This window comes from Typopeltis vanoorti, chromosome 10 (genome assembly GCF_054136105.1).
Source record: "Typopeltis vanoorti isolate ZY-2024b chromosome 10, IOZ_Tvanoo_1.0, whole genome shotgun sequence".
In the NCBI taxonomy this organism is placed as follows: domain Eukaryota; kingdom Metazoa; phylum Arthropoda; class Arachnida; order Uropygi; family Thelyphonidae; genus Typopeltis; species Typopeltis vanoorti.
The window spans coordinates 84,279,508-84,294,294 of record NC_143558.1 but is presented as its reverse complement, the minus strand read 5'-3'; the positions used below and the strand labels follow the sequence as shown (position 1 = coordinate 84,294,294).

General features: G+C 34.4%; 1 protein-coding gene across 2 annotated transcripts in view; it reads right to left on the bottom strand.

Annotated features, from left to right (window-relative positions):
- Nucleotides 1-14,787, bottom strand: part of scat (VPS54 subunit of GARP complex scat) — a 393,993-nt gene that overhangs the window by 344,250 nt on the left and 34,956 nt on the right. For both annotated transcript variants that reach the window (XR_016548906.1, XM_090398663.1), the window contains exon 3: nucleotides 5,287-5,386. Coding sequence is in view for 1 of the 2 variants with exons in the window: in XM_090398663.1 (XP_090254789.1) it covers nucleotides 5,287-5,386 (100 nt within the window). In the remaining variant the exon portion in view is untranslated. The remainder of the gene's footprint in view (nucleotides 1-5,286; nucleotides 5,387-14,787) is intronic.

The following is a 14,787-nucleotide window of genomic DNA, read 5'->3' as shown; positions in this document are numbered from 1 at the left end:
AATTCCTGAAAGAGAAAAGATCAACAAGAAATGGATAACTCAGGAAACCTTAAAATTGGTATAAGAGAAAAGAGAACTGAAACTTAAAAGAGATAATTCAGAGGCAGCAGATGAGTTATACCATCAAAAATGCAATGAAGTACAGAAAGAAGCAAGATCTGATAATGGTTGGAGGACCAGTGCAAAGACAGTGAACAGTACTATGGAGAACCCAAAACTAGAGAGGTCTACAAACTTATAAGAAATGTCAACAGGAAGTGGCAAACAAGATCAGTAGCAGTCAAAGATGAAGATGGTAAAGTACTGATTGACAAGACCGAAATCATACACAGATGGACAAGATATTGCAGCAAACTATATAAAAAATCAACTAAATAATACTGCAACAGAAGTAATCAAAGAACTAAAAGCAATCTCTCCACCAGCAGAGATCTTTGAAAATGACATCTTGGAAGAGTAGGTGAATAAGGCTATAAAACATCAAGAATAACAAGAGTCCTGGAGATAACAACATAATAGGTGAGATGCTAAAATATCGGGGAGAATCAGTTGTAAAAGAAATGCATAAGCTATGTAATGAAATATGGAGATGGTATCCCCCCTCCCCCCGAAGAGTGGAAAAAATCGGTCTTGGTTGTTCTTCATAAGAAAGGCAGTGTTTTAGAATGCACCAATTACAGAACTATTGCAATAATGAGTCATCTTGGCAAAGTGCTGATGAAAATACTAACAGAATGCCTGAAGGGTCATATGGAAGCACATCTTCCTGACGAGCAAGCCAGATTTCGAAAGATCGAAGTACAGTGCAACAAATACTCGCACTGAGACTAATAGCAGAGAAAGCTCGAAGAAAGAACAAAAAGATATACTGCTGTTTCATGGATTTCCAAAAAGCATTTGATAATATTGACCAAAACATAACATGTTTCGGAATCCTATGGTGTGGACAATAAATTGATCTGCCTGCTGAAAGATATAAACAGCCAAGCACAAGCAAAAATCAGGATAGCAGGTGCGACTGGAGATTGGTTTGTCACTAGTCAAGGCACAAGAGAAGGGGACTCAATATCACCAATCATCATCACCACACATCTGGGAAGAACACTAGATAAGATTAAAGAAGGTGGAAGCATTTCAATAAATGGCATGAGAATAAACTACCTCTGCTTTGCAGATGACATCCTCCTGATTGAAGAAGATGCAGCAAAGCTGGAATGGACATTGCAAACACTATACACAGAAGAAAAAAGATATGGACTAAATGTCAACTTTGAAAAAACTAAATCAATGATATTTGGTTGAGTTACTGAACAGAGTTACCATAGACAGATTTCAACTGGAAAATGTGGAACACTTCACATATCCTGGCTGCCACATGATGCATGACTTGGACCCCAAAAAAGAGATAAAAATTAGAATAGCCAGAGCAACAACTATTTTAAAAACCATGGACAAAATATGGACGAGCCGAGCTATAAAGATGCAAACTAAACTGCACATTGTAGAAGCCTGTATCTTCAGCAGCATGCTCAATGGATGCGAGGTCTGGGTACTCCTGAGAGAATATGAAAGGAGGATATTAGCATTTGAGAGGAAGTGCTATAGAAAGATCTTGAGAATAAGCTGGATACAGAAAGTGAACAATGAGGAAATCTACACACGAATACAACCGAAAGAAAATCTGATCCAGAAAATAATCAAAAGGAAACTATGTCTCTTTGGCCATATATGTAGAATGAACGATGAGAGGAAAATAAAAATGCTGCTGTGAAGGAAAGAACAAAAAAGGAAGGCCAAACAGAGAATGGGGCAATGACATTGTCAAATGGTGCAGAAACTCTATACACAAACTGAGTCATCTTGCACAAAATAGAATGCAATGGAAGGATCATATCAAGATGGCATGAGACACCTACAAGCATTTGACCCATGGTTGTTGATGATGATCGAAGAACATCTCATAGATATCACCTATGCGAGAACCGGGCCATGCCTTATCTAGTCATGTGCTAATTTTTCTGATCCCAATGACCATTAATCCACTATACACTCAGTGAACTGGGATGGATCCAAAATTATTTACAAATGTTACGATGAACTTGAAAGAAAAATCTTAGAATCAACAGAAGTTGCACTAAATTCTGTTCACCTTAATATTAACCTCGCCCACTACCTTTCTGATTGTTACTCCCGCTATTCAGTTATGGTGGTCTCGAGACCACATCCTTGTACACAAGAATGTGGTAAATAATTCTGAGCAACCCGTTAATAATTTAGAACTTTAGTGATGTAGCAATTTTTTTTTTTGTTGGTGGTGTTGTTCTATGTCTCTCTTTTTTTCTTCCATATATTATGTGCCTGATGAAATCTAGAAAGATGAAACTAGATGAAGGATGAAAGATTTACTCTACTAATTTATGTCTCTACAAGGAATATAACATCCTTGGTATTTAGAGCGCCTAATATTTGATCCTTCAAAGTATCTCTTTAAGAACTAAACATACCAAGAAAGCACCTCTATTAAATGGTTATAACAGAAGAATTATGCATAAAATCATTGACAGTTTCAACATCAAAGAGATGCAGAATTTCCATTCCTCATAAATTGCTACATGCTGCACATATAGCATGTAACATAAATTCCAACTCACTGCTGTACAGAACCCATCAACCAAATTAGTAATCTTTTATCTTCTCCAAAAGACCACCTGTCCCCTCTGCAGCTTCCTAATATTTGCGTTCCTGCAAATTGTCCTATTTTGGTCAAATAATCTGATCTGAACTTATTTAGAACATTGTGACCATATTCAGTTAATCAAACTCATAAATTTAGTCTGGCTCAACATGGAACTGCCATCAACCACATGGTTCAATGGAATAATATCAAAATGTTGTATAAGTATGAGTACAATTACAGAACTGAATCTTATACGATGAATGTACATATTGGCCTCACTTAAATCATAATGATTGCCTTTCTATTCTAGAAGTTTGGGAAATTGTTATCCATAGCATTATGAAATATTTTTTAAACACATACATACCCTGACAGTGTTTTATCCTAGCGACTATGTGACTGCATGGTTAAACAGGTTCCAATGTAATGCACACATACATGGCATACAGATTTGTTTTTCAACCCACATTGATGTTTTACAAGGTAAAAATTTAAATTTGTTACTGTAATTAATAACTTAGTATTTCACTGTGGCATGTGGAATACTGATTATAAAGACAGATTGAGAATTTGTAGACTGCAGACACTAGCAAACAAGAGAAAGAGGTGATATGACTGAGACTTACAAACTTCTGAAAGGATCATACTAGATTTCAATTGATGGAATTTTTCAATTTATGGAGGGTGGGGAAAGGATGGGAGGGCATCCTTGGAAGCTGAGAATGAAGGCCGCTAAGAAGTAGGCAAGGGCAAGATTTTTCTCTCATAGGGTGGTGCGTAACTGGAATGGATTTCCGTTGGATGTTGTGAGTGCAAGCAGTGTGAATGAATTCAAGAATAAGTATGATAGTTGGTGTGTGTAGTATGTGGCCTCCCTTGATGAGTCTCTGACACCCTGGAGGTCTCTTAATAATAATAATAAAATCACCTCCCCCCCCCACACACACACCCTTTTATTTACTGTAATGTAATAGTTTCTTTTAATACTGTCGTGAAATTTAATTTATTGTTATAGCTTAAATTCACTTGACTTAATCTCCACAGAGAGAATAAAGAATTATATTAATAAATCATTTTGTAAAATGATGTTAAAACAATTTCTAAGTTTACTTTATAAAGTATTGTTAAATTCTGGCAATGTTTTGTAATGGTGAAGGAGACAATGCATGAAGTTGACAATTTTGGAGTTCAAGAACCACTATATTTCAGCCAGAAGATGTCAAAAAATAATCATTATTTTACTTAAACAGTGAAAGTGTACAGGAAAACTGTCAGAAAACTTATCTTACACATTTCATCCTCCACATACAAGGAGAGCAAAATTTGAGTTTTAATCAGCAGCTTGAAGTGAACACACATCACACATGCACAGACCTTGTGGCATCGTCAGTGCGACTAAGCAATAGTTGTTTGTTTCAGTGGTTTTCATGGAGATAAGGAGAATATGGATTCTTTTTAAAGATGTGGGGAAGACAGGGGAAGGTTGAAGAAACAGAATCATAGACTAATAGAGATTTATCGAAAATCAAATTCTTTTAAATGGTACATGATCACCAGAAGATAAAAATCTAGAAGAATGTCTCTAAATATTATTTCTTTTGTTTGTTTGTTTTTTTACAGGATAAGCAGTAGCTCAAGTTTAGAAAGAGCAAATTCCAGTGTACTACTTTTGATTTAGTGTTCGTTTGTTTTTCCATCTGTTCTTCCCCACTTATGAAACTGAAGATAGAATGTATGATTTCAAGCAGAAAGTTGTGTTTTGTTTTCTTCTAAACTGTGTTCTTCATGACAGTGTGTATTACAAAATACTGAAGACAAGAAGAAAACTTCAGACAGAGAAAAGAACTAAATTCATGTAATGAAGGATTGTTTGGAGAACTGTACAGCTAACAGTTTACTTGAAGTGTGTTCTCGTGGATAACTTTCTGAAGCAAGGTAATTTTTTCAGATAATTGTTTATGCTGAAATCTATTGAGAAAGGACAAAATTTTTTCTTTGAGAGAAATGTTAAGTTTGAATTAGAATGAGATGATTTTCACTGTGAAACTGATTGAATTCAATGTATTGGAAAGCCAAGCTTATTAAATCCTCGAAAGGATTTGCAATAGAAATTTGTTTGCTTTTTTTTTATTCCCAAAATTAAAATTATATTGGTGACACAAAAGAGAGAAAATATTGCTTATGGAATATTTTTAAACAGATTGATGAAACAGATAATTATATTTTTACATTTTTATACATTTATTAAGCAATGTTTCTTTTGTGTTTACAATTCTCTTGTCTTATTTAAAAGACTAACATGAGTGAATGTGAAAGGTTAAGGATTTGGGGAAACTAGAATTGTTTTAAAGTAAATAAATATATTTGAAAGAAATCAGAAATACCATGATACTCATGGTACAAACTTAACCTTTTTATAAGTGTGGGAAAAACAGAAATACATGCACACACAACAAGATCTTTTCATTTCTACAGCATAAATGAACATGGACAGCATAAATGTTTCCGAATAATATGATATTTATAATGCACTTTCAAACTGAAATGTGAAGTTTTTCATTTTTAATTAATTAAAAAGAGATATAAAATGAAAAAAATTACATATATACCTTGATATTTGACAGAAGGGAAGGCATGAAAATTTTCTTGAATTCCAAAGGTAACTTTTGTTGCACTTTGTATGGCTGCTTTTGAATGCTGCCTAGCTTTCTAAAATGTCATTTAAAATAATAATTAATAAATACTATTAAAACACTGTCATTTGGCATATGAATACATCTGATAATGTTGGGAAAACTTTTCAATTTAATAATTCACATAAACAATTACAACAAAAATCAAGTGAACAAATTCAAAAAAAGCAAAACTATGTCTCTTGCTATCAGATGATTCAGCAAAACTATGGACCAAATTAGCAATATGCTCATTGATGTAAAAGAGCAAAAGCATGGACAAAGAAAAAGAGTTCTGAGGTATACTCCTGCAAAGGTGGAGAAATCTGAAGAGAGGAAACAATCATAATACATAGTGAACAACCAGAGTCGAAACAGTCCAATTGCAGAGGTGTAACATATACCATATAAAGCTTAAGTAAGTAGGCCTCTATGCAGGACCCAGTTAGATTCTCTGGACATGTTTAACAGTTTGGAGATGCTTAATAGCATTTCCAGACTTTCTGGGGCTTGTGTTGGACACAGATAATGCTAGCTAGGAAATCAGCTGTAGATTGTAAGTGGCAAAATTAACTGGTGAGCCTGGTAATGAAGAAGTTGGCTGTCAATGACCATGATTTTAGAGAAGACCAAAATCATGTGTCAACAGAATGATGACAGATTTATCTCCCTTTTTATGAAGTTGGGCATATCAGATATGAAAGCAGTGAGGATGATACAAGATGAATGTTAATTCAAGAGCACGAGGTTTTGGCACAGTTGGATGGATACAGCCTGAACCACATGAGTTGTCAGTATCCAAGGAATTCAGGATTTTTCTGATGATTTTCTGGTAAGAAACCAGAGGGAGAATGTAGTGAACTGTTTTTGATCTACTGATATACTAGAAGGTGATATACCTTGGTCATTTATACAAGAGTTGGAGGTCAAGACTGATGCTGAGAGGTCAGCCTTATTTTTATGGTGATATACCATATAGATGTGAGAAAAACAATGATAATAGAACTAATTGACTAATATGCATCCAGCAGCCTTAACAAGGAAGTAGAATGTCCACTTCCTGTGTGATTAAGAGGTAAGATTTCCACATTTAGCTCCCCCTCAAAGTTGGATTTGAATTTTTTATGGCTATTTTGTAGCTTCTGCAAGCTGCAATACAGGAATAAATGTAAAGCTAGAGTTTGTCTTTAATCACCTGTGAAACTTAAAAAAAATTTTTTTTTTTTTTGGCTGATTTAGCACACTCAATAAAGACAACATCATAAAGACAATCCTACATGCTGGTTTAGGGTGAATGGAATGAAGGCTTTCAATTATCATTTCACCTGAAGAATGAACACTATTTTAATTATCTGTCATAGAAAGTGTTCAGAAGAACAGCAATTAGACCAATGAAAGGAGAATTAGAAACCACTTTTTTACAGAACATCGTTATAAAAGGATGTTCTGTAAAAAAAAAAAAAAAAGGAACTATGGAAAAATTGTGATCACTATTACCTAGAGAAGAGTTGCCGTGTACATATGTCTAGAAGGAGAGCTGGTTATGAAAATATCAAGTTGGGAGGACAGTGAGGATTATCCTATATTTTAGTGAATATATGTACAATTTGTGATATTGTTGATCATTATTGACAGCAACTACACCAAACAAACTTCATGTCTGGTGTAAGACCACCCTGCTTAATGGAAGCATGACATGTCCTTAACACTACAATGGTAAGGGGAATGATGGATGACATCTGATTTTTATTCATGAATAAGATTATTGTTTCTATTCTCTTGATTCAAATATTTACTTTAATCAAGTTAATGGATATAATTCTTGCTTGAATAAAGATCTTCATTCCAATGAAAACTTTTTTTAGTTTTACATTTATTTTTTAAACAAGAGTAGGAAGAAGATAATGCAATTTGTCTTGTTAAATAAGACATTTACATGCAAATTTTCAAGGCTCAGAGACAATTGCAAAGGATCCAAATTTTAAATCAGTATTAAACAAATGTCTGATTTATATATGAAAACATTTTAAAATGAAAAATATTTGTGGATTTGTCTAAAAAAGTTAAAATTATTAATGTTTGCACTTCAGAAGGCATTTGTCAACATAAGAATTTTCTTTTAGCAAGGACAAACCTGTGACATAAGGCTGGCAAGATACTTATGCACAGTAAGATGATTATGTAGTTCTTTCATTTACTCACCTATTTCATTGAAGTGCGATTTTAGTTGTTCAAGGACATTTATATTAGTTACCTATCTAGTCTTAATTAGACCTCATTCATCATATACAAAGATGAGAACCCAGAGTTCATCGAGGTGCCTATATATAATAATGATATGAAACCAACAAAGTAGATGCACTAGTGAAATAGCACTAAGGATCCCTAGTGAAATAAACTACATGAAATAACTTCAAACTGATTAGTATCTTTCAATCAACATAAAAAAAGATTACCATCAAAACAGGTATTAAATCAGGATTTTAATCAATTAAATGCCTTGAGTAAAAAATTGTTTAAAACACAGTAACATTTCCTTTTTCAAATTATATACGTTAATTCAGAAAATGCCACCAAATTGTTAGTTAATACTGCTAACAAATATAGTTTTCAGTAAACTTTGGTACATAGGATGAATATACACTCGGGTCTCTTTTTATGCGGTGCACGCTCACAGATACGAGACCTTTCGACACTTCCGCACATGTCAACAGAAGGAGAATCCATTCCGATAATAGGTTTATCCAGCGTTCACAAACTTTTCCTACAACGGAAAGAAACACTTCACAAATCCTGAAATTTTCATGGAACACCTTGGTTATTTTGTAATATATTCATTAATAATTAATTGTTAATTTAGCTGATTTTTATTATTAATTAATAATTGATCATTAATTATTAATTAATAATTGATCAATAATTATGAATTAATTAATTCAATTAAAATTTGGCCCAATGGAGAAATGAAAATTGCAATTTAAGATCGCTTAGAAAAAGGAGAGGAATCTACAGTGATTGGTAAACATTTTAATTTAGGCAAATCTACTATAAGAGTAATTAAAAAGAATAAAGTCGCAATAAGAAAATCGTCATTTCTGGCACAAAACTAAGTGCCAAATTATCATCGTACTCAAGAGATGCTTTATTAGAAAACACGGAACGAGCGCTCGTAATTTGAATTGAAGAATTAACTCAAAGAAGAATTCCCATAAGTGGTTATTTAATTAAACAAAAAGCTCTTTGGTTTTTATGAACAGATGAAGCAATTGGAGCCATCTACTTCTGCTTCGCGGGCTGATAAAGAATTTTGGGCTAGCAAAGGATGGTAAAACAGGTTTTTAAAAAGGAATGCACTTCATAACATGAAGATTACAGGAAAGGTTGCAGCAGCCAAAATTATTGAAGATGATGGATATCGTCCTGATCAAGTGTTTAACGCTGACGAAACAGGATTGTTTTGGAAGAAAATTCCTAGTCGAACTTGCATCGCAAAGTCTGAGGAAAAAAGCAAGTGGGTTTAAAGCAAGCAAAGATGAGTAACATTGTTACTTTGTAGCAATGCGTCAGGAAATCGAATGTTGAAGCCCCTCCTAGTAAATGGATTTCTAAGATCACGTGCTCTAAAAGGCAAAGATCTAAAACAGCTGCCTGTACATTGGATGGCTAATACAAAGGCCTGGGTAACAACTGCTGTATTTACTGAATGGTTCAATAATTGCTTTGTACCAGAAGTGGAAACATACATGAAGCAAAAAGCTCTCGATTTTAAAGTTTTATTAATTGTTGACAATGCACCAAGTCATCCACATTTAGAACATCCAAATGTGCAGGTAGAGTTTTTTCCACCCAATACAACAAGTATTATTCAGCCATTAGATCAAGGCATAATTGCTACTTTTAAAAAATATTACATTAAGCACACTTTTAAATTTATATTGAATAAACTAGAAAATGAATCATTAACAGTAACTGACGTTTGGAAAAAATTTTCTATTTTGGACAGCTTAAATCATGTTGCATCTGCTATCACTGAAATAAGACTATAAATTTTAAATGATTGCTGGAAAGCAGCTTGGCCTGGATGTATTGCAAACAGTGCAACCATGCAAACATCTACATTATCAGATGAAGTCATTACATTGGCACATGAAATTGATGGAGAAGGTTTTGATACATTTAGCCAGAACGATGTAGATGACTTGCTTGTGGATAATGCCTTAAGTGACGATGATATTATTGGATATCTATTAACTTTAGATATCGTCGAAGATCCAGAAAATGATAGTGAAGCGGAAGAAAAACCTGTCCCCCTCACTGCAAATATAATTCGAGAAGGTCTTGAACTGTGCAATAAATTGGAAAATCATTTTCTTGTTAATGACACAAATTCTGAACGAGCCTTTAAATTCCAACGTGAGCTGAAGAACTGTATGTCTGGATATCGCGAGCTGTATAAAAAATTAGTGAAATCATCATTGCAAAGTTTAATCACTGATTACATTGTCATAAGAAAAAAATCAGCACAGAACGAGGATGAAGCTAATTCTGTTTGTGAAAAACCATTGCCTTTACCATACAGATCTGATGCGCTGACTATCTCTCCTGGTGATGAAAGTGGTTTTGCACCAGTTCGCATACGTTGCCGAATATTGTCTAATAGCAGTGATAATTCTGATGACAAAATGTTACTTTTCAATAAAATTAAATGAATAAAGCTTTAAAACAAACTTAGCCATTCTTATTTTCCTGAATTTTCATAAACTTTTTTTATACGATTGTAAGTTTATTTTAATTCATTGCTTCGGTTTTACGCGGCTTTAGAAAATTATGGAACGTAAGTTCCATGATTTTTCAACGTAAGTTTAGGCCTTATTTGTGCAATTTTTTATATGCGGTTTTCTGTGTAAAGTATCTACCGCATAAAAAGAGACCTGAGTGTATATAAGCAACAGCTTTGAAATATTTTTTGTTCTTCACTGCCAGAGCATCTTTAATAGGTGAAATGAAAAAAGAAGAGCTCTTTTATATGTCAGCTTTCATTAGTGAGCCTCCGTAGCTCAATGGGTATAGATGAAGCCCTTTGGTCGGAAAGATCTGGGTTCAATTCCCATCAGTGATGTGAGGAACCTTTATGGCCAGCCTGGCTGGCCGAGTGGTTAGCGTATCCGCTTTCCAGCCAAAGGGATGCAGATTCGAATCCTGGCGTGGGTATTGATCTTTGTGATTGTCTGTGGAAACATTAGTGGTGGTGGGCGCCGTTGGATGGCACTTGTGTAGTTGCAGTCAGTTGGCGGATTGAGTTGTGGAGACAGAGTTGGAGAGCAGGTGCCCTCCCTCAATGAGTCTTTGGACTCCTTGGAGGTGTCTAATAATAATAATATTAGGTAAAATAGTATCCACTTTAGAAAAAAAAAATTATTATAATTATTAATTAATATAAGTCTATACACAATCCCAGCAGCAATAGTACAGTAAAATACCCACTGTCCAATCAACAGGCTGCAGGTTTGAAGCCCACCATGGGCATGGATGTTCGTGATTTCCTTTAAGTGGAAAATGAATTTCATTATTTTCAGAATTTCGTTTCAGTGCAAGACCACTTTGCTCATTGAAAACCTGAAATGGTTTGAAAAAGTTATTTGGTCTCAAGCAGGATTTCCACATAATGTAAAAAAATAAATAAATATAAAATATTTAAAACATAATAAATAATTCTTTGTCTACGCATAGTACTAACATACTATAGGTTTACAACCTCTCATGGGAGGGAGTCACATAAAAAATAATTTGTATTACATGGTTAAAGTCCAGTACTTTTTTACCAAAATGCATTTCAATTTTCAGTTGCCAAATTAAAAGAAATTTCTTCATATGGTAATTCATTGCATGCTTTCATCTATTATTATTATTGTTAAGAGAGTCAGGGATTCATCGAGAGAAGCCACATATTACCTGCACCAGCTGATATACTTGTTCTTGAATTCATTTACACTACTTGCACACACAACATCCAATGACAATTCATTCCTATCACACACCACCCCCTATGAGAGAAAAATCTAGCCCTCATCCCCTTCTTAGCAACATTCATTCTCAGCAAGGATGCCCTTTTGTCCTTTCCCCACCTTCCATAAAATGAAAAATTCAATCAACTGAAATCCTGTATGACCTTTTCAGAAATTGGAAAGTCTCCATCATATCACTCCTCTTTCTCCTGTTTGCAAGTGTCTACAGTCTACAAATTCTCAGTCTGTCTTCATAATCAGTATTACACAAATCTTGATATGATTTTTAACACTCCCCTTTACACTCTCGCCACTGTATCAGAATCACCAGGGAAATCAGGAGACTAGCCCTGCACACCATAGCCACGTGAGATCTTATCAAGGCTTTGAAAATAGGCAAAATGACTTCCTGTGTTTACATATCAAAGGTTCATTTCAGAATCACAATTATCCTCTGAGTTGCATTTGCAATCTTTGTTATATGGCCCTAGAACTTCAACTTCCTATCTCTAACTAAAACTCCAAGATCTCTAGCTTGATCAGTTTCTTCTAACATAATCTGACATATATTATGACAAAGGATATATCCAATCATACCGAAGTGCATGACTTTACATATGCTAACATTGAACTGATAGCCATTTTCACATGCTCACAATTCCAGCTCATTCAAATAATTCTACAAGTACTGCATATCAGCTGCATTACTGATTACTCTGCCTATGTTGCCTGTCAAATCCTTCCCAATGTCATTAATGTATAGATTGAATAATAATGGAACAAGGACTGATCCTTGTAGTATACCACTGATTACCTTAAATCTTGCAAGCAAACATTTCCCATATACCACTTTTTGATAACTGTCAACCATCCTTGTTACCATCGAGCAGAATCTAGCATACTCCTCAGATGGTCATAGTTTCATGATTTGTAGTTCAGCATGTAATCTTTTCTGGACAGAATATTTATAAACTTAGCCACTTCCCATGTGAGTACAGCATGATCACTGTCACCAAACAAAGGAAGAATAGTTACTTCTTTAGCTGAACTCCTCCGACACTATAATTAAATCTACTACTCTTCTGACCTCAAGTTCTTTCTGTCACATGCTGTTTGAGGAAGATGTTTTGCAACAGCTTAATAAATTCCATTTCATCCTTCTCAGGAGATTTTACTCCAACTAACCAATGTTCGGATAATTAAAGTTCCCCATTATGATTACTCTTATTGCATCCATCATCTTTATTTGGTAATGCATTTCTTTGTCACTAGAACCGGATCTACTAGGTCTGTAACAACATTCCACTATGTATTTGATCTTGTTAGACTCGCGCAAAAAACTGTCTTACTAGTATTACAGTCACAAGTCTCAACACCACCTGGATTCAAGTCATTCAATATCATTAGCAGAAAGCCCTCCTCTTCCTCTCCTTCCTAAAAACACTGTATCCTCTACACTCAATGCCAGTTAACATGTCTGCTTCTGAAAACCAGTTTTCATTAATTCCTACAATCTGAAGTCCCAACATATTAACTGGGGCAAAAAAAAAATTCTTCCCATTTGTTTCTGATACTCCTAGCATTTGTGTACAGACATACGCTACCTGCATGCTTTTTTGTATACTCTTGTCTGTGGTCTACATGACACAGTTGGACAACTTGCACATCTCTGTTCTTATCTAGTATCTTATTTATGCAGACATATCTGCACAATCTTGATAGGTCCACACTAGATGAACACAAAATCGTTCTCTGTTCAATTATTTCCATAATAATGCCCATTCCCGTCATTAACACATGAAAATTTCAGGGACAATTATATCAGTTACCCACCTATCTAATATCTTAACATCAAACAATATAGTAATTTGTAGATTCAAACATAATATTTCAGAAATGAAAACAGAAATCTAAAATAGTCTAGGGCTACAAAAAACCCATGGCTTTTAATTCTCTCTCTCTCTCTCTCTCTCTATATATATATACACACGAGGGTAGTCTGAAAAGTTCTTGGCCTAACAATGAAAAATCGAATTTCTAATTTCAAAATTATATTTATTTTTCAACATAACCTCCCTTAAGACTAATACATTTATTCCAGCGAACCTCCAGCCATTATCCCAACCCTATAGTGGTTTTCAGTAAGATCTGCAAAATACCCCTCTACAGCTGCAATCACCTCTTGATTCGAAGAAAACGCTGACCAGTGAGGAAGAGTTTTAGTTTTGGGAAGAAACAGAAGTCAGAGGAAGCCAAATCTGGGGGAATGGGGTGGATGTTCCAACAATTCATAGTGCAGATCCCTTAATTTTCCCATTGCCAAAACCCCTTCATGGGCAGGTGCATTGTTCTGATGAAAGATGATTTTTTTTCTTCTGTAAACCGAGTCTTTTCTCAAGAATGTTTTTGTCTAGACCTGGTTAATAGATCAGATTAATATTCCTGGTTATTGTTTTACCCTTTTCAAGATAATTAATAAACAAAATGTCTTTAGAATTGGACGTCCTTCACGTGGATCATCTTCAAGGCTGGCATGGCCATGTTTAAACTCAGTAGCCCATTTCTTAGTTGTCGAAAACGAAGAAGAAGAGTGCCCATAAGCTTTTATGAACTTCGAATGAATTTGTTTTGCCATTAAACTTTCTTTTACAAAGAATTGTATAACCACGCAATACTCAATTTTATCCATTTCAAGGGATACAGACAACACTTCAGACAGCTGTATAAAATAAACTACTTGATAGAATGACTTGCAATTTCACATGGATGCTTATGACAGAAGTGCCAGCTTAGAAAAAAAAAAATCTTGCCGATAGTGTTGCTATCTATGGTCGAAGCTAAGAACTTTTCAGACCATCTTCATATATATATATATATATATATTAGGTTACTAAGTAATTTTATAAGCTTAGTTATTTTACTCCTAAAATTTTTAGGAGTAAAATAACTAAGTTTATAAAATTATGGTAATGTATATTAGGGTTAATATACATTACCCAAGGTAAAAAAACTAATTTGCATATATATATATATATATATATATTATATATATATATCACCTAATCTGATATATATATACACACACACAGGTATCCCTTGCTTAACGCGGTTTTGTTTAACACGGGATTTGATTAACGTGCCGAAATTTATTGCAGCAATCCCTTGATATACTCGGTAAGAGTTTTGATTAACGCGCCTTTCAATTTACCATGCAAAAACATGCAAGCCTCTTGGTGTGAGCATGATGATGTAAAGTTGTATCTACATCTGCAAGTATGCAATGCACACATAACCAGAGTGCTATGATGGTTGAAATGGAAGATCTATTGATTATTTGGCTGGAAGACTGCAATCAAAACAGAATTCCAATTAGTGCCCATAATATCATGGCCAAAGCTCTAATCCTGTTTTCAAGACTTAAAGAGACTAAATA